The 24,110-nt window shown below is 45.9% G+C and overlaps 1 protein-coding gene across 13 annotated transcripts in view; it reads right to left on the minus strand.

Moving 5' to 3' along the window:
• TJP1 (tight junction protein 1) overlaps positions 1-24,110 on the minus strand; it is an 89,012-nt gene that overhangs the window by 19,057 nt on the left and 45,845 nt on the right. For 12 of the 13 annotated variants that reach the window (XM_014543599.1, XM_014543598.1, XM_014543592.1 and 9 more), the window contains exons 2-15: positions 21,673-21,729; positions 13,933-14,057; positions 12,676-12,778; positions 10,946-11,222; positions 9,130-9,233; positions 8,379-8,547; positions 7,685-7,832; positions 6,071-6,210; positions 5,123-5,228; positions 4,156-4,306; positions 2,257-2,365; positions 1,342-1,561; positions 829-1,013; positions 635-730 (exon numbers count right to left, since the gene is read on the minus strand). In XM_014543599.1, coding sequence (XP_014399085.1) covers positions 635-730; positions 829-1,013; positions 1,342-1,561; positions 2,257-2,365; positions 4,156-4,306; positions 5,123-5,228; positions 6,071-6,210; positions 7,685-7,832; positions 8,379-8,547; positions 9,130-9,233; positions 10,946-11,222; positions 12,676-12,778; positions 13,933-14,057; positions 21,673-21,720 — 1,981 coding nt within the window. In that variant the 5' untranslated portion in view covers positions 21,721-21,729. Of the gene's footprint in view, positions 1-634; positions 731-828; positions 1,014-1,341; positions 1,562-2,256; positions 2,366-4,155; positions 4,307-5,122; positions 5,229-6,070; positions 6,211-7,684; positions 7,833-8,378; positions 8,548-9,129; positions 9,234-10,945; positions 11,223-12,675; positions 12,779-13,932; positions 14,058-21,672; positions 21,730-21,920; positions 22,029-24,110 lie in introns of those variants that run through there. The other variant, XM_014543588.1, reaches the window with a different exon arrangement.

The raw sequence follows: 24,110 nt of genomic DNA on the forward strand, positions 1-24,110 counted from the left end.
CAACGAAAATGGCTCCGGTCAGCCAATGGGGAGGATCTGCCCTGAATGGGAACCGCTGGGTTAGACCAGTGCTTCCCCACGAGGCTGGGATTAGGAGAGGCAAGTGAGGCCTTGCCTCGGGGGCGAGGTTGAATGGGGCACCCCAACCTCAGTGTACTGCAATACTGGGATCCAGTATGTTCAGAACATCAAAACTCATACTCTACACACCAACATTTCAAAGAGAATCAGGAAATGGAACTTGAGCGAAAATTAGGATTGTCATTTGCCCAAGGGAAATTGTCAAATATGGCAATTCTCTCAATTTAGCCCGGCTGGTGTGGCTCAGTAGTTGAGCATCAACCTGTAAACCAGGAGGTCAGGGTTCAATTCCTGGTTAGGGCACCTGCCCAGGTTGCAGGCTCGGTCCCCAGTGGGGCGTGCAGGGGACAGCTGATCAGTGATTCTCTCTCATCACTGATGTTTCTGTCTCCCTCTCCCTCTCCCTTCCTCTCTGAAATCAATAAAAATATATTTTGAAAAAACAAAAGCAAATTGTCACTTCCCTTGGGTGAAGGGACCAGCCCAGCCCTTAGAGGGGCACCGAGTGAATGAACACCTCGGCCTCACCCCAGCCAGTGTGGAGGCGACTCACTTGCAATCTGGTAAATGTCCGGCTCCTCTCGTGCCAGCTTCTCTCGGGCCACGTCCGCTATTGGTCCGAAGATGGTGACCGGCCTCAGGAACCCGGCTGGGGAGAAACCCAGGGAAGAGCAGCACAGTTTATACCTCGTCTGCCGTGAGCGCGGACACTACAGGGTACGGGCCAGCGTGCGGAGGGGAACGCACCTTCCCGGAGGACCACTCTCTCGTAGGCTGGGAACTTGGTCTGCACCGGCTGGGCCGACAAGTCCTCCCTGCTCTTGCGGAGATTCCTCTTGGAGCTGCGAAGGCCCCGGAACCTCCAGAAGTCAGCGCGGTCCCCTCCCGCCGTCTTAGGAAGCGTGTACTGCACACTGGCTAACTGCTCAGCCCTGTGCCAGGGGAGACACCAATAAAATAAGGTGTTTTAAAACCACAAAATGGAAAAAGACCCCCAAGGAGTGAAATGTCAAATCCTGGATAGAATCTCACATGCAGCTTACATCTCTTACTGGATGAACTAAAATCAAGGGGTTTGTACAACTGGGTCGATTACAGACACAATGACGACAATGAAGATGAATCTTCACATTCCCAGCATTCCCCAATTACAGACACAATGACAATGAAGATGAATCTTCACATTCCCAGCATTCCCCAGGGGACTGAACTCTGTCATCGTTACTTACTGGGTTCTGAGAAGCAGCCGAACAGTCTTACCTGTTCTTATTGGGGATGATGCCTCGTTCCACCTCCTTGTGATTCTTGCCAATGCGAATAGCGAGCCAGGAGCCCAGTTTTCCATTGTACAGGGTGTCCACGACCCGGAACACCTCGCCTTTGTTGAAACTAAGTCCATACGGAGATTCCTTCTCGTATTCAAAGTGGGTTCTGATATAGAAAGAATCTCCTACATCTGATTCTACGATGCGGCGATAAACTAAAAAGAATCAAGACAAAAACATTATCAATAGCTAGTGGGATAAGAAATGAAGCTGACGAGAATTCACAACATGAAGAGGCTACTGATAATATTAACAAACATAACAGTGTCAACAAAACTGACCCTGACCGTGCTGGGCACTTGGCCACATGTACGTCCCCATTACCTCATGAGATGGGAACGCCCAGCACCTCCACTTTGCAGGTGAGGTGCTGGGAGGGGGGTGTGGATGTTACTGGCACTGGTGGGTGGAGGCCAGGGATGCTCCCTAATGTCCTACGAGGCACAAAACAGCCCCACCACAAAGAAGGCCTTAGCCCACATGTCGTGTGCCGAGGCTGGGAGCCCTGTTCTACACAGACAGGGCACCTATTTAACCAGAGAACACCAGGCATTCTGGGGCGTGAACACGAACAAACACCAGAGTTCTGCCTAGACAACGTCGCCACAAAATTGTGTGCTTCTGCGTGGTTCTGCCGGCTAATACACAAATGGGATTTTCCCGAGCCTTGCCCTGGGCTGGTCGGCATCCTACTTAAGCTAGAACATGCTAAGGCTGGCTGGGCCTATCACGGTGCTGTGAGATGAACACATTCATTTACCCCTCGACTCTGAGCGCCTTACTGAAATGGAAATAAACTCCTATCTCAGTCCCCAGCTCCCACAGCCTGCGCCCCATCCCGCCGGCTCACCGTCCTTCTTCTGCTGCGCCAGGATGGTCACCTCCTCCCCCCGCGGCAGGTCCAGCAGGAAGAGCACGGCTTCCTCGCGGATGATGTTGGTGAAGTCGACGTTGTTGACCTGTCAAAATGCCGTTCACAAGTCACTCATGGCCGTACTTAAAGGTCACAAAATGTTTATCTACACAGGAAGCAAATAGTCTCAGTTTACCCAACTTAAAAAGATCACATCTGTAAGATGGAAACATTTACTCTGGAGAAAGAATATACTATAATTTAAAGCAAGCAGAAACCAAGTAAAGTGAGTGAAGGTGTAAGTTCATTTAAAGAGCAGTCACCATGCATCCTGACTTTAAAGACTACTCAGTGCAAAATCTAACCAATTTAGAGCAAAGACAACTTCTAATTTCAAATATCTATTATTACTGGAAAATCTCTGCCTTTAAAATTTTAAGTTATAAGTTCTGTAAATGTGCAAAGAGCCCTACTTTACTAGACTCTGCAAAAGGAATCAGAAGGAAATGAGATGGGAAAGAAACAGCGGATGTGCTGAGGCATCGCTGAGAACGTCTGCAGGACTGCTGAGGGCTCAGCGGCTGCCAGGCAACAGTGACTTGTATCAGCTGGTCCTAAGGACCAGCAGGGCCTCGTCCAGATGTCAGTGTGACTGTGCGCTGGGTGACAAAAAAACAGTAGTGTGCACTACTTGGACAATCCGAAACAGAAATACACTACTAAGAAATAGTGTTAAAAGGATGTATTCCCTAAGTTTAGAGGAGTCATTAAAGGAGGCAGGAAAAGAGCGCCCAAGATCAGAGGAGGACAGAACGGCCGTGTGTGGAGCCCCAGGAAGGTGTTCCAGAAGGACAGCAAGAGCTCAGAGCACAGTGAGGGAAGTCAAGGGACGCGCAGGCTGAAGACGACACGAGGTCTCGGATGGCTTAGGAACGTCAGAGGCGCAGTGGTTACGGAGGAAGCCAGGCTACTCAACTCCATGACAGCACGGACCGAAAGGGAAGCAGGGAAGGGACTCAAGTTCAACAGCCGAAGGAGAGAAATGCGACAGAGGAGGGTTGAAGAGCAGGAGGGGGAAGAGAAGAACATGGCCCAGGGGACTGTGGGTCAGAGACAGAGTCAGGACAAGGGAGGAGGGAGCCTACAAGGCAGGGAGACGCCAGGACCGAGGGGCCCTGACAGCTGGAGGGTGAGAAGTAGAGCCCGTGCAGAAACTCACACTGGGGAGATGTGATCTGCTGATTACAATGGCGCATGTAGCGGGAGTGTGGACATTGTAAAAGGAGAAGAGACAGGTAAAGATGTTCCCATGTTACTGGCCACACTGCTAGGGAAAAGGAAGGCAAAGGAGAAGGCAGCAGGCTGCACCACAGGGCTGCCCTGGCTCCTGTGGGTGAGGTCAGAGCCAGGGCAGCTCCATGTCTGCCTGGAGGAAACCCCACCTCCCCACGCTGAAGTTCCAGGGGCTGGGGGGACTGCGGCCACGCCCACGCCCACACCCATGGAGAGCAGCACCCGATGCTGGCCGCTGCCGAGTTGTGGCTCACGGCAGAGCCTTGCTGCCGAACGTGTAGCTGAACTAAAAAGGTGCCTATTACATGGATCCAGGACTTACTTTGTCTTGTAGGTTCTATGAACTAAGGATTAAAACGAGACCAGAGCACCTACTGTGTAGCAACACACAGCCCAGCCCTCAACCAGAGCAAACACAGGCACCGGAAGTGACAGGCCCGGCACAGCTGGGACCTCATGGATTCTTGGTCTGAATGTTTACTTGGCTCAAGAGACTTGTGGCGTAGGTTATTCTCTGTGTCGTATGGTGGGTCTGCCATGTTGGACGCCTCTTCCTAGAGCTCTACGTGCTTCAACCCCACATGCGTGAGTGCGCTGACGTACCCTGAGAATTTGATCGCCCTCTTCCAAGCCTTCTTTGGCTGCAGGGCTATCTTCTAGAACGCCAGCGACAAATATTCCGACATCATTGCCACCAGCCAGCCGCAAACCCACGCTATCTCCTTTTCTGAATTTTACCAATTTCATGCTGGGCCTGTGGAAACAAATATCTCGCTTGAAACGGTGAAGAGAGGCTTGAGGAGTTACAGCAAACTGCTACCATGAAAACCATGTTCAGAATGAAATAAAGGACCATCGTGTCTGAAATGTCGCCCACAGCACTGCTGGAGGACAGCCGTGGGTCAGGCTCACAGCACCACGTCACGTCACCAGAGGCAGCAGGAACTATTCCACAACCAAGATGGCGTGGAACCTGGTTACAGCATGTACATCTCAAGCCCATCAACTGAAGAATATGAAGTGATAAAAGGTGTAGAATATAAAAAACTTAGAGATGCTAACTAATTCAGAGCAGGCTCTCAACCAGGGCTGTGTTTGCTCCTAGGAAGTGTCTGGAACCATTTCTGGTTGGCACACCCCGGGGGGGAGGGGGAGGGACGTGTACTGTCAGCTAGTGGCCAAGGATGCTACTAAACAAGCCACTAAGAAACAGAGGTTTGGCCTAAAGGTCAATAATGCTGAAATGGAGAAACGCTGATAAAAAAAAAATGTTAGGGCATTAGAAAGTTTGTCAAAAATCTGGTGATTAAAAAATTAAAACAATTTTTTAATTCATGACCTAAAAACTAGGTAGGAGACAATGACGAGAAAAAAGTAAACATCCAGAAAGTACCTTTGCTGCTCTCTAATCTCTGTGATTCTATCACATAAATAATTTTTAAAACCCAATCACAGCATTAATGGGATGCAGTGTTTTTAAATATATGCCATATGGTTGGAAACTGAACTCTCACATTCAAAGACGCTTAGTAATGAATAGAGAGGACAGCCCAAGTTAAAGCCGCGTTACCGAAGGATCCCGTCTTCATGCGTGGAATTGGGCAGGACACCATCGGACGGGCTGACAGGTAAATCCACATCTGGTTGTCCAACTTGAGCATACACAGGCTTCGGTTCTAAAAGAGAGAATGTTTAAGTGGTGCAGAAATCACTTATTAAAAAATAAAATAATAATGTAAGAAACCGGTGAAATAATCAAACAAGAAGGTCTGCAAAACATGTGAGTTCAGAGAACCTGGTAAGGTGCATGTATTACATGCGAAGAGTGAAGAGTGTGGTTAGTTATAAACCCTAACGTCTTGGTAACAGGCCTGGTGTGGCACCATCACCCGTGCCTTGCACAGGACCAGCTGGGAGGGCATGAGAAACCCAGGTGCAGGAAGAGCCCCAGGAGACTGAGAATGTAGGAGAGCCGACACTTCTGCTATGGCCACCCAAGCAGCCGTCTGTCCTCCCTGCGGGAGATTTATTTTCCCATTACCCACATTCCACCACAAGCAAGCAGAGCCCAAAGACTTGAGAAAAGGACCTAAGAGGCAGTAGAACTGAAACCTCCAGGCCTTTCAAGCAAGATCTCGAAACCTTCGGATTCTTATGTCTGATCTCACACACAGCTCTACAGGGCACACTGAACAAGTGTTTATGAAAAGCCTTTCATTAAGCAGATAACCTAAAATGTTTTTCTTCAGCCAAGCTAATGTTTCTCTTCAGGGAGCAGCTGCAGAACCACCATCCTCACTGTGAGTAGCTGTTAACCATCCATGCACGCCTACTGATGCATGCCAACCCTCCGCCATAAAGAAAATGCTGGAAGTTACAGACAAATTCAACGCAGGAAGCAGTAGCTGTAATAATAACAACAACAATAACACTAGCAGCACTCTGAAGTCTCCCCTAAACCCCGACAGACCTGCGGCCGGAGGACATGTCCTCTGGACTCGGTGCCCCTGAGGCTCACCTGGGAGAGTGGCTGCTGCCTTCTCGTTTCTCTCCACGGGGACCTCTTCCACTGCCTTCGGGGCACGATCGTCCGCGTGCTTCACGGGAGGCGAGACAGTCCCAGGTTTGGACGCTCTCTCCTCCTCTCTGCTCCGGTGACTACACATGGATCAAATGACAAGTCACGAGAGTGAAGAAGGCTGCAAATGTCACTTGTAAGAGAAAAACTTTAAAAAACGATGACAAGGGGCTTCCTCTAACAGCTCTCAAACGGTTCTAAAAAGCTAGCAGTTGCCCGGCCGGCGTGGCTCAGTGGTTGAGCGCCGACCTATGAACCAGGAGGTCATGGTTCGATTCCCAGTCAGGGCACGTGCCTGGGTTGCGGGCTCCATCCCCAGTAGCGGGGTGTGCAGGAGGCAGCCAATGATTATAGTACAATTATTATGTAATACAATTATTATGATTTCAATAACATTTCAGATGGGACTCATATAATTCCATTACATTTTTCTTAATATTTGAAAAATCAACGCTCTCTTTAGTGCATTTCTGTTATCTACCAAGAGATGGAGGCATTATTCAATAATACATGCAGACCTAGAGCTGTGCTGTTTAATGTATTCTAGACTTCACATTAAAACTGTTTTCACACAGGCACAAGTCTTGGCCCAGTGTGAGCTCTAAAACAAGACTGAATAAAACACAAACTGAGCAACAAACAACAAGGTCTGAAGAAAATCAGTGTAATCATTCTCTCTACCCATAGATTGTTTTTTAGCTTAAAAACAAAACTATTTTAACATTCTAAACCAGGGATTGGCTAACTTTTTCTGCTGTGGGTCATGCAGCCTCTGTTGCAACCTCTTAATTGCAGAATGGGTTGTAATAAAACTTTATTTGCAAAACTAGGCAGCTGGCTGGCTTTGGTCCACAGGTTGCACTTTGGAACGCGTGTTCTATACAACAGGCCAATCAGTCTGGGAAAAGCCTCCTACTATGGTTAACTTCCCCGAGCAGTGAATTATATAAGCTTGCAGGCCTCAGCAAATTGCAGCTGTGGGCCAACTGTTTTTATCAATAAAGTTTTATTGGAACACAGCCAGGCCTATTCATTTACATACTGTCTACGGTTCCTTCTGTAATACAAAGATAGAGCTGAGTAGTGACAAGGGATATGGTTCGCATGCCTAAAATATTTTACTATTTGGCCCTTTAAGGAGAAGTTTGACCTCTGTTTTTCTAGATAAGAAATACTTAAATTAAGAAAAACAGACATAATCTTGAATAGTCGAAAGAAAACCTATCTTCTAAATTTAGTTGTAAGTAATGTTAGAAACACGGACCTAGCACACATAACTATTCTATTTTGGACAAGAGTGTGATTACTGCCCAGCCAGTATGGCTCAGTGTTGAGTGTTGAGTTATGAACCAGGTCACAGTTCAATTCCAGGTCAGGGCACAGACCCGGGTTGCAGGCTCGATCCCCAGTAGGGGGCATGCAGGAGGCAGCTGATCCATGATTCTCTCTCATCATTGATGTTTCTCTCTCTATCTCTCTCTCTCTCTCTCTCTCTCCTCCTTCCTCTCTGAAATCAATAAAAATATATATATATTTTAAAAAGAGTGTGATTACCTGCCGTTGCTGGGCTGCTGTGGCGAATGTCTGGAATGGTCAGAAGGCTCTGACCGCTGGTCAGGAGATCGCGACCGGCTGTGGCGAGGAGCCCTGTCATGTGACCGACCAGAATGATCCGATGCCAGCGAATGAATTTCTGAAATGTCTGTTAAATAAAAGGAGCCATTTAGTTTCCCAGGAAATGAGTTCAGTGAAATATAAGGTAGTCCGATGAAAATGGAGATAAGCACTAAATCTAATTTCATGTAAAATGGTTGATTTAAGCAGTCACGTCAGCAGCCACTGATCAGCAGTGGCGTGCTGTCCACAGGAAAACATATATACAGTGACAGCATGGATGGGCCTGGAAGGCATCATGCTAAGTGATAAGTCAGACAAGGACAAATACTGCATGGCCTCACTTACATGTGGACTCTTAAAAACAAAAGCAGCCAACCCCACCATCACTGTGGCCATCATTTCAGCATACATGCAAATCAAATCATCACACGTAGACCTTAAGCTTATACACTGATGCATGTTAATTACTTCTCTGTAAAACTGGGGAAAATAAAATGAACCATGCGTATACATTTGTAATTCTTAGATTCTGAAGGTGGCTGGCTTGTAGGAAACTATTTCGCTCAAACACGCCGAGTCTCCCTAGCACTTTAAGGGACGGGTCACGTAAAGGGACAAGGACGGCCCTCACCGTCCCTCTCCGAGGCGTTGGCAGAGTGGATGCTGTCCGAGAGGTCAGGCACGTTCAGCAGCGTGGCCCGCTCGTCTCTCTGCACCACCATCTTCAGCTTGCCCTTAGACCTCTCTATCAGCGTCTTGGCATCCGTCAGGGACATGTTTTCCGTCACGGTCCCATTTATCTGCAACAGAAAAGCAGCCATGGGCGGGAAGCGAATGACACAGATACAAACAGTAACTCACGTCCACTATGAGCAGGAGTGGCTACACTGCTCCCCGGCTCGCTGTACAACCCAAAACACTCTTCACCCTTTGCTGTATGATCAAGTCCCCCTCCTTCCCGGAATAATAAAATCTTTACTATACTGTTACTCGGACAGAAAACCCAAACTAGCATCCCCTGGCCCCTCTCCCAAAGCCAGTCACTTTCTATTACGTATACAGCAAATTAACAGAATAAACATCTCAATACCATCCAGAGCACTTGTCAAAACCACTGGTGGTATAAAAAGGAACACAGCTTCCTACAGTGGCTCTGCCAGTGAGTGATACACACTCACAGCGATGAGATCTCTCAGGGTGACGCTCTGCCTAAAGGGCATCGGTGTGGACATGTGAAAAGGACGTGGCGAAGCAGCCAGCCCCCCAAACCCCGAATTCCAATTCTTTTGGGAAAATTGCTTCCAACGTGGGCAGAAGCCATGTGGTCCCACCAGAACTGGCTTTCTGTTTCCGTTCACTAAAACGTAAGAGTAAGAGTGTACCTTCAAGACAACATCGCCTTCTTGAATATTGCCATCTCTCGCTGCCAAGCTATCTTGTGAAATTTCCTTCACAAATATATGGCTGGCCAGCCGGAGACCATATTCTGAAAGAACATATTTAAATGTCTTTAGTGTAAAATCCTAAACACTTAAACAATGCTTAAAAGTGTAAGACTACCAATCACTGCATAGTTTTAAAGTAGCCCAGCTGGTGTGGCACAGTGGTTGAGCGTTGACCAAGAACCAGGAGGTCACAGTTTGATTCCCAGTCAGGGCACACGCCCTGGTTGTCCCAGGAGGGGAAGTGCGGGAGGTGGCCGATCAATGATTCTCTCTCATCCTTGATGTTTCTCTCTCTCTCTCCCTCTCCCTTCCCCTCTGAAATCAATAAAAACATATATATTTTTTAAAGTTTTAAAACAGAACCAGTACGAAGAGCTTATTCCTGGCCCCTCTGTAAGACAGCATTTCCTTTCCTCCTCGGGGAGCCTGCACTCCGTGTGCAAGCAGAGGGCGAGTGCGTGGTGCCAACACAAGACTAGCACGCACACCCGCCCCTGTTCCTGAAGGAGACCACGCCCGTGGAGAAGACCCGTTCTCTCTGGCCATGGGGCATGGCACACTAGCTTCCCAAGCTGGAGAGAATACAATTCCAAGAAGCACCGTGCGTGAGGCGGAGAACTCTGGGAAGGGACAATTCCAGGGATGGCCTGCCTTACCACGCGTGTGCTGTTTTTGTTTTCCCAAGTTTCTAGAGCAAAAGTCTTCCTATCTGATCCTAGTGCCTGTGGCCCCGAGAGCCATACCCCAGGGCATTCATTAGCACACACTCCTGGGTATTAGTGCAGACAAAGGCTGACAGCTAGCCAGGTGGGTATGGGCTGGAGACAGACCCGCCACTCCTGTCCTTTCCACAACCAACCAAGGAGCCAGGAATGAGGCAACAGTCACCGCATCCGTGGGCGAGGAGTTGGTCAGAGTTGAGGAAACTACCAGCAGAGTCCAGAGTCTGCAAAGCTGTACATCTCTTTTTTAACTAGAACAACAACTACAACACAGCGCCAACAGGAAAAGGGTTGCTGCTAGTGCTACTAGAAGGGAGAAAAGGACTCTTAGTCTCACTACATTTAAAAGAGAAGAAGAAGAAGAACCAAGATGGGAAATAGAAAACGTTTTAATAGGAGATAAGTTAACAGAACTGCTACTCGAATTTCCAAAAGTTACATCAGTTACAGTTTAACTTAAGGCAAATATACAGAGTACTCACAAGCAGGAATAGACTCGGGTGAAAAAGGAAAATGACTTTCTAGGGCAGCGGTCACCAACCTTTCGGACCTCACGGACGACCTGTTGGCGGCCGCTGTTCTAGGGGATCGAGGCCATCTACTATGTGGTTTAGAAACGGTTATGTCACAGAGAAATATGGGCAAAATTGTCCATATTCAAGATTTAAAAGTAACAAATGACCAGAACAGAGATGACTCCAAAATATTCCTTATACTAATTTATTCGTTTACTCCGAAGGGTGTGCAGGAGGCAGCTGATCAATGAGTCTCTCTCGTCATTGATGTTTCTCTCTCTCCCTCTCCCTTCCTCTCTAAAATCAATAAAAATCTATTTAAAAAGGAAAAAAAAAAAAAGAGAAAACAGGTACTGTCTGAAGCCTGTCCTAGCAGGAGTTGACTACAGCAGCAGCAGGACACAGAAAGGAGAGAACAAGGCAACAAGAGCAAAGACAGGAAGAGACGCATGTTCAATTCTCATTAAAATTCATGTAAAATTTTTCTGTGGAAACAATAAGCAAATTGGTGGATACCTTCATTTTTCCGGGACTTGACCAACGTGACTTTGGTGGGTCTGGCAGGCTGGCTGGAGGCCACCGACCGCCTGTCGGACCTCGGGGACAGACTCCTCTCCCGGCTGGCGCTCCTGTCCCTCGCCCAGCTCTTCTCACTCCGCCTGCTGACCGTGCCCCCACGGCCACCTCTGTGATCGTGCACGTCCTCGTCGTAACTGTCCTCCTCGTTCTCGGACACGGGCTCCGGGTCGGGACGACTCACAGGAATCTGAACTTTCTTCTTCCTGCGAATGGTCTACAGAGAAAAAGACTGTCAAGTAAGTGGCTGCTGTTCACAGCACAGGAGGCTTCCGTTCCTGAGAGAGCGGAAAATTACACTTTTCTGGTGCCACGTTAATTAAGTCCACTATGAATCAGAGAGATATAAGGAACAATTATAACAAATTACCAAGGAATACATTTCCACATTGGTTGGGTTTTTTGCTCTCCTGATAAAGAGATCTGCTTAAGGACCAAATTTGGAAGAGTGGGCCTAAGAAAGTCCTTGCTTTAATTCAGAAAGACCTTCTAGGTGCAATAATCACAAGCTTAAAGGAAAACTAATAATTATTGGTGGTTTGAATAAATAAATGGTGCACTCTACTCCAATAACAAAAATGTACTATAGGCCTGGCCTGAGCGGCTCAGAGGTTGAGCATCAACCTCTGAACCAGGAGGTCATGGTTAGATTGGCTTTCGGGCTTGATCCCCAGTAGGGGGCGTGCAGGTGGCAGTCGATCAATGATTCTCTCTCATCACTGATGTTTCTATCCCTCTCTCCCTTCCTCTCTGAAATCAATAAAAATTTATTTTTAAAAATAGTACTTTAGTTGCTACCAAACCATAGCAAACTTGCAAGCCCAACGTGACTCCTTAAGAACTTGAGAACCCGTCAGTACCAAGGCCCATGACGGTCCTACTGGACGTCCAGGAGATAAGCGTATTCCACCTCCACACTAACGTCAGCTTAGTGTCAGAGCTCAGACTCGCTCACTTCTCCAGCACACTCTGCCTGCAGTGTGATGTAATCCTGGTCTCTGTGTCAGTTACTGCTCCACGTTCTCTTCCCTCAATGACTCTGGTAACTGGTCCAACTTTCCGGGTCCACTATTTCCTCCACTCCCTGAAGGTCAAGGTCTACAGGCACTTCTTCCTGGCCAAGTGGCCTGAGTCCCTGGGCTGCCCTTGGCCTTCTCACCTGGTACTCACTTGGTCTCATCAGAGGGCTGTAACGTCTTGGGTACCACGCCCTGCCTTTTACTTCTGACTCCTTTTCCATATCTATCTTATTTGCGGTTCTCCTCCGTCCTCTCCTATTCTCTCAGCCCATCAGTTCTCCCATGTCTGCATGAGAGCGCATGTGCGATATTCAAATGACTTCCTCTTGACCCTCAATCATCTGCCATGACAACTCCAGTCCTGAATTAGCTCCCCCTCAGCGGGCTGCAGGTCCACACTCTGCTGATTAGGCCGCTACAAGTTCATTTCCCTGGACAGAAATATTTTGCTTGTTCGGCAATCCTTCCGTCCGCTGCTCCCTTCCTGCGGAAGTGCTAACACTGACAGAGATCCGTGCCACTTCACCTCCCCTACTCCTCGGTATTTCCCAGATTTCATTTTCTTTCAGAGGAAGGACACAGTCAAACACCAGAAATGCTATGGACAGTAAAGCTGGTATCTTTACTCAGTTAAAGGTAAGAGAAACTCACAATTTTTGCATTCTTCCCACTTTTCCTTAGTTGCTGAACAGCAAAAGCATGCTCAACATTATCCATCGAAACTCCATTAACCATCGCAACACGGTCATTTTCCCTAAGAAAAAAGTCACCAAAAGAGCACGTTAGAGAAAAACATACATATAAGTAACTTTGTGAAGGTATTTTCAAGATGAGTACTTCTAAGAAATGCTGTAATTATGGACGAGGTAATCTATTGGTCTTCAGATCAGTGACAAAATGCCAAACTATTTACTTTCAGGTCTCTCACAAACACGCTTATTAGCAAGTACCCACAGGTCACTCATTTTTTTAAAACCATTAACACGTGGCCCAGCCAGTGTGGCTCAGTGGTTGAGCATCGACCTCTGAACCAGAAGGTCAGGGTTCAATTCCCGGCCAGGGCACATGCCCGGGTTGCAGGCTCCATCCCCATTGTGGAGTGTGCAGGAGGCAGCCAATCCATGATTCTCTCTCATCATTGATGTTTCTCCCCCCCCCTTCCTCTCTAAAATCGATAAAAATATATCAAAAAACAAAAACAAAACAAAGCCATGAACACACGTTTCCCAAAGGACTGAGCAGGTACCACACACAGAGTGATCCCGGTGGAACAAGCACAGAGTATAAATGATAATAGGTCATAGAGCGGGGAAAAGGCATTCTCCCTTTAAAAAAATAGATACTCCTCTTTCCGATTTTCTTTTAATCCTTCTGATTATACTCTTACTTTTTTGCTAGTGTATCTTTGGCCTCTTTCTCTTGATAATCTTACTGAACAAAATGGCAAGGCTCAGGGTGAGAGGTTCCTAAAGGCTAGATAGATTCTAGCTAAAACTGAGTAAACGTGTTTTTTTCCACTATTTTTACAGTGACCTTCTATTTAAGCAGCGGTTTTCAACCTGTGGGTCGCGACCCCTTTGGGGGTCGAACGACCCTTTCACAGGGGTCTCCTAAGACCATCCTGCATATCAGATATTTACATTACGATTCATAACAGTAGCAACATTACAGTTATGAAGTAGCAACGAAAATAATTTTATGGTTGGGTCACACAACATGAGGAACTGTATTTAAAGGGCCAGAAGGTTGCGAACCACTGTATTTAAGGTTCATATACTTACTTTCCACTTAGGATCGAGATAAGGAAAAACGTATATTCACTTAGAGAACTTCCCGGGTGGTCAATGAACAGTTCCCAGGGCCCAAGGCCAGCACCACGCGTGCCCAGCGCCCAGGGGACACACTTACTGCAGCTGCCCCTCGGCGGGCCCTCCCTTCAGCACGTCCGAAATGACGATCGAGGTCTCCCCGCTCTGAAAGTGGGGGTTATCTCTCCCACCAGAGATCGCAATTCCAAATCCAAATCCTGGAGCCTGGAGGGACAATCACAGTAAAATGTTACTAATTAAGACAAACAGCTGTTCATTATGTTGCACTCGACAAACTAAAAACATTAAAAGCAAAAATGACAACAGTATTTCCTCTGTGGTCACCACTCCCTCCCGCATGACCTAGCCTGAATGGGCATGCACGCTCTAATGCATTAAATGGCATACGAGAATAGTAAAAACTGCCAATTACTTGAATGTTCTTTAAGAGCTAAGATAATCTCAAATCCACACCTCCGCTTTTCTAAAGAGGACATGAAGTATGCAGAGGAGTGTAAGGAAACCTCAGTATTCCGAGGGATCCAGAATCATAAGCCAGAGCAGCGTCTTCCCGCATGTTTTCCACAGCGCCCTCTGCCATGCAAACCAGGAGACCACGTCCACCAGGGTCTGGGTGTACGTCATGACCTTCACTCCCACCCCAAGCCCTACTCAGGTGGCAAAAAAGAAAAAACTCTCCTTAAAAAAGAATAAACCACCAGCAACTTCACGCCTCTACACCTGAGAAAAACGAAAGCATATACCTGCACGAAGACTTACACCCACATGCTCACAACAGCAGCATTTCCTACAGCCACAACAGAGCGCCAACCCAAATGCCCACCAACTGGTGAACGGACAAATGAAATGTGGCACATGATTACAATGGCATCTTATCTCCTTTAGAAGAAATGAAGCACTGGTACGTGCTATGAAATAGATGAACCACCTTGAAAACATTATGCTGAGTGAAGAAGCCAATCATAAAAGACCCTCTATCGTATAATTCAATTCATAGGAAATGTTCAGAAAAGACAAATCTACAGACACAGAAAGTAGAATGAAACTACACGACTATCTTACACCACACACAGAAATTAACTCAAAAGGGATTAAAGACTTGAAACCATAGAACGCATAGAAAACATCGGCGCTAAGCTACATGGGAGGAAAGCCACAGGTGTCTGACACACCCAGACCTGAGAACCCAAATAATAAGCGGCATTCACTGCGAAGAATGGCAAACAGCGTGGGACCAGCAGCTGACACAGGAGGGACTGTGCCTCCTCCAACCGCAGGTGGGAACAGCACCTGCCACGGAGCCTGAGTCCCGGAGCTGTGTGACCCTGCGGCTCTGCACGCTGGGCCAGGCCTCAGCCCAGCGCTCCACACAGGAGGTGCTGCTGGCAGGAAGCGGCCTTGAGCAGGACGGAACAGCAGAGACAAAGTGGAGAACGGCCAGGTCAACGTGTACAAAGGGCACAGAGATAAGATAGTGTCAGAAAGCAGCAGGTATGTTCCGTAGCACATGCATATCTCTCTCTCTCTCTCTCTCTCTCTCTCTCTCTCTCTCTCTCTCTCTCTCTCTCTCTCTCTCTCTCTCTCTCTCTCTCTCTCTCACACACACACACACACACACACACGCGAGGAAACTAAGCCAGTTTCTAAAACCTCAAAGAAACTAATTTCGCATAAAAATAAGCAAAAAGAGTGTCAGGATCAAATCCCTTACAACATTACAATAAAGATAAGGAGCAGCAGAGTTAACTTCCCCACAGAAAACGAAAGCATGAACTGAGTTGACAGAATTCAAGAGCTAACTGGGAACTTTAAAAAGAGCTCATATAAAGCAAAAAAATAAAAAATAAAAATAAATAAAAAGAGCTCATAACTTATAAAGAAACTTGGATTATCATCACATTTGGATAGCAACATGTTATGCCAAAGATAATATAAAGATACTCCAGAGAGACAGCGAGCCAAGGACTTCACATCCAGTAAAACCAACCTTCAAGTGAGTCAGGGCACAGAGAAGCTAGTGAACATGCAAGAGACAGAGTCTCTAACAGAGGATGCCATCCTGACACTCAAAGCGTCAAGAAACCCCGAGAGGACTGGCGACAGCATTGAACATATACTTACTTGTGGTGATAAGGTTACACGAGGACTAGGGGAAGAACTGCATTAGTAACCGCTGTAGGAGATGGATATAGGAAAACCATTTTTTTAAATGGGAAGAGGAAGAGCACATGGGAAAAAAATGTTAATACTGTTCCCAGTCATCAACACTGATAGTGGTAGAAATATTATTACTCCAAGGCAACCACAGGCTCGGTGCTGGGCTTACTGGAAGACTGCGGTGGAATCTAATAGAAATGCAAAATATTCTATTTCTCTCATATATCTCTACCACACAAATTTTTAGGTGTGTCAAAAGGTAGCTGGTTTTGTCCTAGCCCGTTTGGCTCAGCAGATAGAACATCGGCCTGCGGACTGAAGGATCCCGGGTTCGATTCCAGTCAAGGGCACATGCCTGGGTTGTGGGCTTGATCCCCAGTAGGGGACGTGCAGGAGGCAGCCAATCAATGAGTCTCCCTCATCATTGATGTTTCTATCTCTCTCTCCCTCTCCCTTCCTCTCTGAAATCAATAAAAATATGTTCTTTTTTTTAAAAAAAAAAAAGGTAGTTGGTTTTTACATGAGAAATGTCTAAGATGTTTATTATTTTGGGGGGAGGAGGGTGAAAGCAGTATAATATGATCTCACTTATTTGCATGTGCACACACATTTATGGTTGTAGCTTTTGAATGGAAGAAAGGGCACCCAAGAATTTTCCTCTCACCATAGTTCATCTTTTTGAGACCATAAGCAGCCATGAGCAGCAATAGCTTTTGTGTTCAAACCTTTGCCTGGTAGGGAAACTAAATTTATGATCAACAAGACATGTGACCACCGAGTGCTGAAAATGTGGCTAGTCTTACCAGAGATGTGTTGAAACTGTAAAATGTGCATTGGTTTTGTAAGACTCTATGAAAAAAACAAAGTAAAGTACATCAATTTTAAAATATTGCTCACATGTTGAAGATGATAATATTTTGGATATACTGAGCTAAATAAATAAGATTATAAAATTAATTTCGCCTGTATTTTACACTCTTTAATATGAAGGCTAGAAAATCTTAGGTTATGCATGTCTTCGCATTATATTGCTGTTGGAGAAGGCTGCTATCTGGACTTCCTGAGAGCGACTTTGTTGACGAGGGTGGTCCCCTAGGAAATTAACTTTTATTGGGCTTTTAACTAAGTGCCGAGCGCTACGGGGCTATAACGCCGACGAACATTTCCTCCCCTTAAGGAAATTATGATGCATAGGAGACAGGGTCGACAACGACCTGAGGAACACATTCACTGTCACTCAGGGCCCGTGGGCAGAGCCGAGCCCACGAGGCCAGGAGTCGGCCTGCAGTTGCTCTCTGGCATCATTCCAGGGGCTGTGACAGTGCGTGGCTCACAGTGCAGCAGCAACGACTTACTCAGCCTTGCAGAGTGAATAGGATTTCTACGGCTTCTAATACTCTCAGGTGAAGGACGTCTCCTCTGGGAATGCAAATAGAAGCAGGGGGCAATACAGAAGCACGTCGGACATTATTCTTGATAGCTAACAGCAGAAACTACTGTGTTTTCATCTACAGAATTTTTCTTCTTCTAAAAGACAAAGGTGCTTCTGCCTTAGATGCAATTGACCATCAGAGGCCAAAGAGCATGGATCTGTCCTGACTTGGCCCCACGTGGTATCCATACTGCAGGTCAGTGCCGAGAACATCGCCTCCAATCACCTCCTTCACTCACCACTGTTCTCATTGCTCTGTCAATGATTCTCAGAAATGTGAAGCCAGGGGCCGTGGCCCCCCATTTCAATCTGGAGCTCTTAGGAAGAGGCAGACAAAGGGACGCAGAATCTCACAGCTGGGGATGACCCGGTGGACTTCTCTTTACAATAATAAGACGGAAGTCACTGCTCTACATCAGTGGTCAGAAACCCTGGCCTGCAGGCCCAATCTGGGAAGCTGCCCAGTTTTGTAAATAAAGTTTTACTGGAACCCAGCCACCCCCGTGTGTCCATCTATTATTTACGGCTGCTTTTGCAATGCAAGCGCAGAGTTGAGGAGTAGTGAGAGATTTACGGCCTGCAAAGCCTAAAATATCACCTGGCTCCTGACAGGAAAAGCTGGCCGACGATATTCTAGCAGAGCCAGATTTTATTCTGGACCAACTCCGAACACCCCGGGACGGTGCTACCTCAACGCCCCTTCCGCAGCGGCGGCGAGTGAGCCGAGTGGAGTGTGGCTGGTGTAAGTCAGCTCGCAGCGACAGGGCTATTTTCAAGAACCTTCAAAACACAGCTCCTGCAGGGATGGTGCTGCGGACTCCCATTCGGTCGGGGACTCGCTCTGGTGAGGCCCAGCGGCGGGAGCTCTGTGAATGGCATCCTCTCATCTCCATGGAACTTCCGATGACAGCTTTCTGGGCTGGTCCCCTTCTCGTGGCAGGACACGGAGCATGGCAGAGGCCAGCTACAGGAGAAACGGACCCTCATCTTCCAGACAGGAGTTCTCGGACGTGCCGGGTACATACCCACCATGCTGAGCAGGTGTGACACTTAGCACATTCAGAAAATCGGTTTCTGATTTCTCAACGTTCAAGAGCTTTTCCTGCTTTGCCTAAGCTAATGATCTGTAGTAAATACAGTGTTCTCCCACACGTGAATTCCTAACAAAACGAGGCAGAATAGTAGGAAGGAGAAACATATTTTAGCTAATGGGTCTTATTTTATTTTGTTTATTTAAAAATTAAAAGGTACTAGGGAAAAACAACTGGAATGTGATAATGCCAAATTACACCTATGGTCTCAAAAGAATGATCTAGCTTCTACCTTAAGAAACTATTAAAAGAACAATTTAAACCCAACATAAGCAGAAAAAAAGGAAATATAAAAATAAGAGCAGAAATCAATTAAATAAAAAACAAAACAAAATATATCAATGAAAACAAAAACTGGTATTTTGAAAAGATCAATCAAAATTGTTAAACCTCTAGCCAGCCAGATCACCAAGAAATAAAAGACACAAATTACCAATATCAAAAATAAAAACAGGGCCTCATTACAGATCCTATAGCAATAAAATAAGAGACCACTGTTAACAATTTTATGCTCATAAATTAGATGAAAGGGACAAATACTCTGAAAGATGCAAATTACCAAAGATGCAAAGCTACCAAAAAAGAAAAGCTAACAAAGAAGAAATACATAACTGGACAGTCCTATATAACATCAAAGAAACTGCATTTATAGTTAAAAGCCTTCCCACAAAGAAGACTCCAGGACCAGATGGCTGGCTACCCAGATGAATTCTACCAAATATTTAAGGAAGAAGTAACATCAACTGCACAGGAATTGTTCTGAGGCGCATAGCTGTTTCCCTGACACCAAACCCAGATAAAAACAATACACACACAAAAAGTACTGACCAATATTTTTTATGAACACAGAAACACATATCTTCAAAAAACATGAGCAAATCAATCCAATATAGAAAATGGATGATATATCACAAGCAAGTGAAATTTATCTTGGGAATGCAAGACTGTGCAACCGTACCAACAGACTAAGAAGAAAACAATTTTTTAAAATATATTTTATTGATTGTTTTACAGAGAGGAAGGGAGAGGGATAGAGAGTTAGAAATATTGATGAGAGAGAAACATCGATCAGCTGCCTCCTGCACACCCCTTACTGGGGATGTGCCTGCAACCGAGGTACATGCCCTTGACCGGAATTGAACCTGAGACCCTTCAATCCGCAGGCCGACGCTCTATCCACTGAGCCAAACCAGTTAGGGCGAAAACAATTTTTTGAAAGCTATGGTAGTCAAGGCAGAAGTCACTGCAGGAGGACAGACACTTAGATCAATAGAAGAGACCAAAGAAAGACCGCACACAAATGGTCACTGATTTTTGACAAAGACAGAAAGAAATTAAAATTGTATCCTGAATATAGAAAGAACTATCAAAGCTCAGTAACAACTCTGTGCACCAAGGGACACACTCAACAGAGTGAAAAGACAACCCATAGAACAGGAAAAAATATTTGCAAGTCATATATCTGATAAGGGGTTAATATCTAAAATAGGTAAAGAATTCCGACAACTCAACAATTAAAAAATAAATAACCCAATTACAAAATGGGCAAAGGACTTGAACAGATGGTAAATTTTATGTTTGGTGTATTTTACCACAATAATAAGAAAACACTCAATAATAAGAAAACAAACAAGCCAATTAAAAATGGGCAAGAGATTTGAACACATTTTACCAAAAAAGATATATGGACAACAAATTAACACATAAGCAGATACTCAACATCATTCGTCTTAAGAGAACTAGAAACAAAACCACAACGACATATCACTACACACCTATTTGTGTGGCTAAAATTAAGAAAATGAAAAACCTAAACAACCCTGAAAATATCGAGTGTTGGTGCGGATACACAGCAACTGGAGGCCGTACATACTGGTAGCGAGGATGCAAAATGGTACAGACAGTTTGGCAGTTTCTTATAAGTTAAATATTCATTTACCATAAGACACACAGCAATTCCATGCCTAAGGATTTACCCAAGAGAAATGAAAAGTTAGGTTCATACAAAAACCTGCATACTAGAGCAGATTGATTCATATCACCCAAAACTGGAAAAAAGCCAGATGTATCAAAACTGGAGAGTGAGTAAGTAAATCACTCTACATTCATATACTGGAACACTACTGGGGAAGAAACTAACAACAACAACAAAAGAAAACAAAACAAAGAATTATTGATACAAGAAATTTCAAATACGTTAGAAGAAACCAGTCTCAAAGGCTGCATGCATATAGTGTGAGCTCGCTGATGTGATTCTGGAAAAGGCTAAACATCTCTGTGTAAGAACAGAACACACATCAGTGGTGGCTACGTGCTGGGGGGAGGGGCAGAGCTGACTATAAATGGGCACAAGTTTCAGGGTGATGATTGCTCTATATTTTTACTGTAGTGGTGGTTACATGACTACATGTATGTAGCTCAGTAGGTTAGAGCATCGTCCCAATGCCCCAAGGTTGCAGGTTCGATCCCCATCAGTGCATATACAAGAAGCAACCCATAAATGCAAAAGTAAGTGGAACAACAAGTCGATGTTTCTCTCTCTCTCTCTCTCTGAAATCAATAATTTAAAAAAAAAAACACAAAAAACCCACCTGTGGAGACCACAACTTCAGAAGGGGATGGGATCGTTTGCCCATTTCTAAAGGGGAAGAGGCAGGGTAGTACCAGCTTCCTGCTACTTGCTCTGTGCCCCTCTGCAACTGCTTAAGCGATGGCTTGGGGTCTACGTGTTCCAAACCCACAAGTATCCTTTAAGATTTTACTACCCACGCGACCTGGTTCATTTTAAACCTCAAGCCTACAACACATGCATCTGTCCTCAGAAATGCTGAAGCAGTTTACCATGTATACAGTGCACCGCGTCTCTTATCTGATCCCTCCAGATTTACAGTCAATGATTTCTTCAGTCAGGAATAAAACAGCAAGTACACAAATGCCCACGGAAAGGATGTTTGAAAAGTAGCCAGGGTCACTGCTGACCTTAATAACGAGTTTATTGCAATTCTAATCTTAAACAAAGGGATATAGAAAAGCTCGCCCCTTTCTTTGGGCTTCCTGACATCTGGCTTTCCTCCATTGTTCCCCGAAGCTGCCAATATCCTGAGCTGCGCACAGATGATTTACTGCAGCACAAACTCACCCTGTGAAGCGTCACCGTGTGCTGTTCCCATATAGCCGTTTCCTCCATGGCTGTGCTCTGAGAAAGAAAGAGAAAAACAAGGCATTTGTCGTTTAAGAAAACGTCTTCAATTAAGTGAGCGAGAACAACTAGCAGACCATTTAGCACATTAGAGTCATACTATTAATATTAGCAACTCTGAAAGGAGTTTCATAACCATGGAAGGTTTTTTCGTTTGCTTTTGTTGGAAGGGACAGGAAACTACTCACAGGAACTTCCTGTGTTTTTAACTTAATTTGGACAGAGGCCGTTCTCTGTTCATTTTCTTGCCAGCTCCAGCTCATGCTGCAACTTTATACTTAGCGTGAGGTAGGAAAGAATCAAAGTTGGAATGGATTATTGTAAAATACCTATTGACACATGAGACACTGTAAAGCATTCCGTATGCTATGCAAAGAAAAGGGAAAGTCAAATCCCTCCGGACTCCAGGATTATAAATATTCAGGTTCCAGGAAATGAGATGGGACCATCTGATAGGTCTGGTCAGTGGTCGCTTTAATATCACAGTTAAACACTCTGCCCCACCTAGTTAAGATTTGTCTTCTCAGGCTTTTTTTCTACAGAAAAAAAAAGTGGCTTTTCTAGGATACCATTACACACACCCATCCACACACACAATAAAGAAAAGCTCCAAAAACACCTCCCCAAGCAGCATCATAAAATTAGAGCGATGCAAGCTCCAGTGAGGGCACTACTCAGACAGACCACTGTGCAATCGGGTTCATCTACTGTCAAGAGACTCTTACAATCCCTAACCGGTTTGGCTCAGTGGATAGAGCGTCGGCCTGCAGACTGAAGGGTCCCAGGTTCGATTCCAGTCAAGGGCATGTGCCTTGGTTGTGGGCACATCCCCAGTGGGGAGTGTGCAGGAAGCAGCTGATCGATGTTTCTAACTCTCTATCCCCCTCCCTTCCTCTCTGTAAAAAAAAATGAAATATATTAAAAAAAAAAGAAAGAAAGAAACTCTTACGAGAGAGGGAAATGCATTTCCATCTACCGGGTGAGCACTAAAGAATTCAAAATAAATGTCTTATAAATTGGGTTAATGGCTCTTGGAAGCTTAAAGTAATTCTCTTTTACTGTGACCACTTTTGAAATTAGGGTTCCTGAATATGATACATCTATAAACAAACCTTGGTGGTTTTTCTGTTAATCCTCACCCGAGCATATTTTCCCATTCATTTTTAGAGAGAGTGGGAGGGGGAAAGAGAGAGAGAAACATTGATGGGTTGCCTCCTGCACGGGCTGGGAATGGAGACTGCAACTGAGGTATGAGCCCTTAATCTGAATCAAACCCAGGACCCTTCAATCCTCGGCCGACACTCTACCCACTGAGCCACACCAGCGAGGGCTATAAACAAGTTTTTTCAAGCCTCTGCAGAGTTAACCAAGGGGGTGGAGGGAGAGTGTGAGCATGGCGTTCTCAGAGTGTCACTCCTCACACTGCTGTGCCTGCCCATGTCCCACATGAGGCCTGTTTCCTAGTTCTTGCTCCGCTGTCATTAACATCACAGGAGATGCCCGTGGAGAGGAGAGGCCCAGCGAGGTGCCCGGGGCCCCTCTCTCCTTCCCACAGCAGCTCTGATGGCAGACTGCTGCTACTTCAGCAAATGAAGCCTATGAAGAAAGCCTGCTTCCCTCAACGCAAAGCAGCGAGATTCGCCTTCCTGCCGATGAATGAGGGAGAGAAAGGCGCTCTGTTCGCTCCCACAGATAAAACCGCCAGCCCTCCCAGCGCTTTGTTTCGATCTGCCCGTCGAGTGCAGCCAAACCTCCCTTTAATGAGACCTCTGCTGGAAACAAATCTGTTTTGTGGTTTTAACGAAAACTGACCAGGATTTAATGTATTAGAAGAAAATTCCTCCATCGATGTGAAGCAATGATGATATCAGTAATTCTGCTAAGCATTAAGAATTCCACTCAAATAACCCTAGCAGGTGTGGCTCAGTGGATAGAGCATCGACCTGCAGAATGGATGGTCGGTCCCAGGTTTGATTCCCAGTCAGGGCACAGGCCCAGGCTGCAGGCTCCATCCCCAGTAGGGGGCGTGCAGGAGGCAGCCAATCGATGATTCTCTCTCATCATTGATGTTTCTCTCTCTCTCCCTCTCCCTTCCTCTCTGAAATCAATAAAAATATATTTTAAAGATTGAGTTCTACTAAAATATACATGATCAAGATACCTGCAGTAACCTCCAGGTTGCCCCATCCTAGCTGACATTCAAAAATGAGAACTGCCTGCACAGCTCGAGCTCAGCTCCTCCTGACCCACCCCTCCACCCAGCGGCGTGGCGCCCCTGCCTCCTTAATCCCTTCCCTGTGGCGCAACCTGAAAGCGGCCTGATAACAGGAAGCGCCTGGAGGAGGTCTCTCTGGTACGGGAGGGTTTATCATCCTCCA

Source organism: Myotis brandtii, unplaced genomic scaffold (genome assembly GCF_000412655.1).
Source record: "Myotis brandtii unplaced genomic scaffold, ASM41265v1 scaffold329, whole genome shotgun sequence".
In the NCBI taxonomy this organism is placed as follows: Eukaryota; Metazoa; Chordata; class Mammalia; order Chiroptera; family Vespertilionidae; genus Myotis; species Myotis brandtii.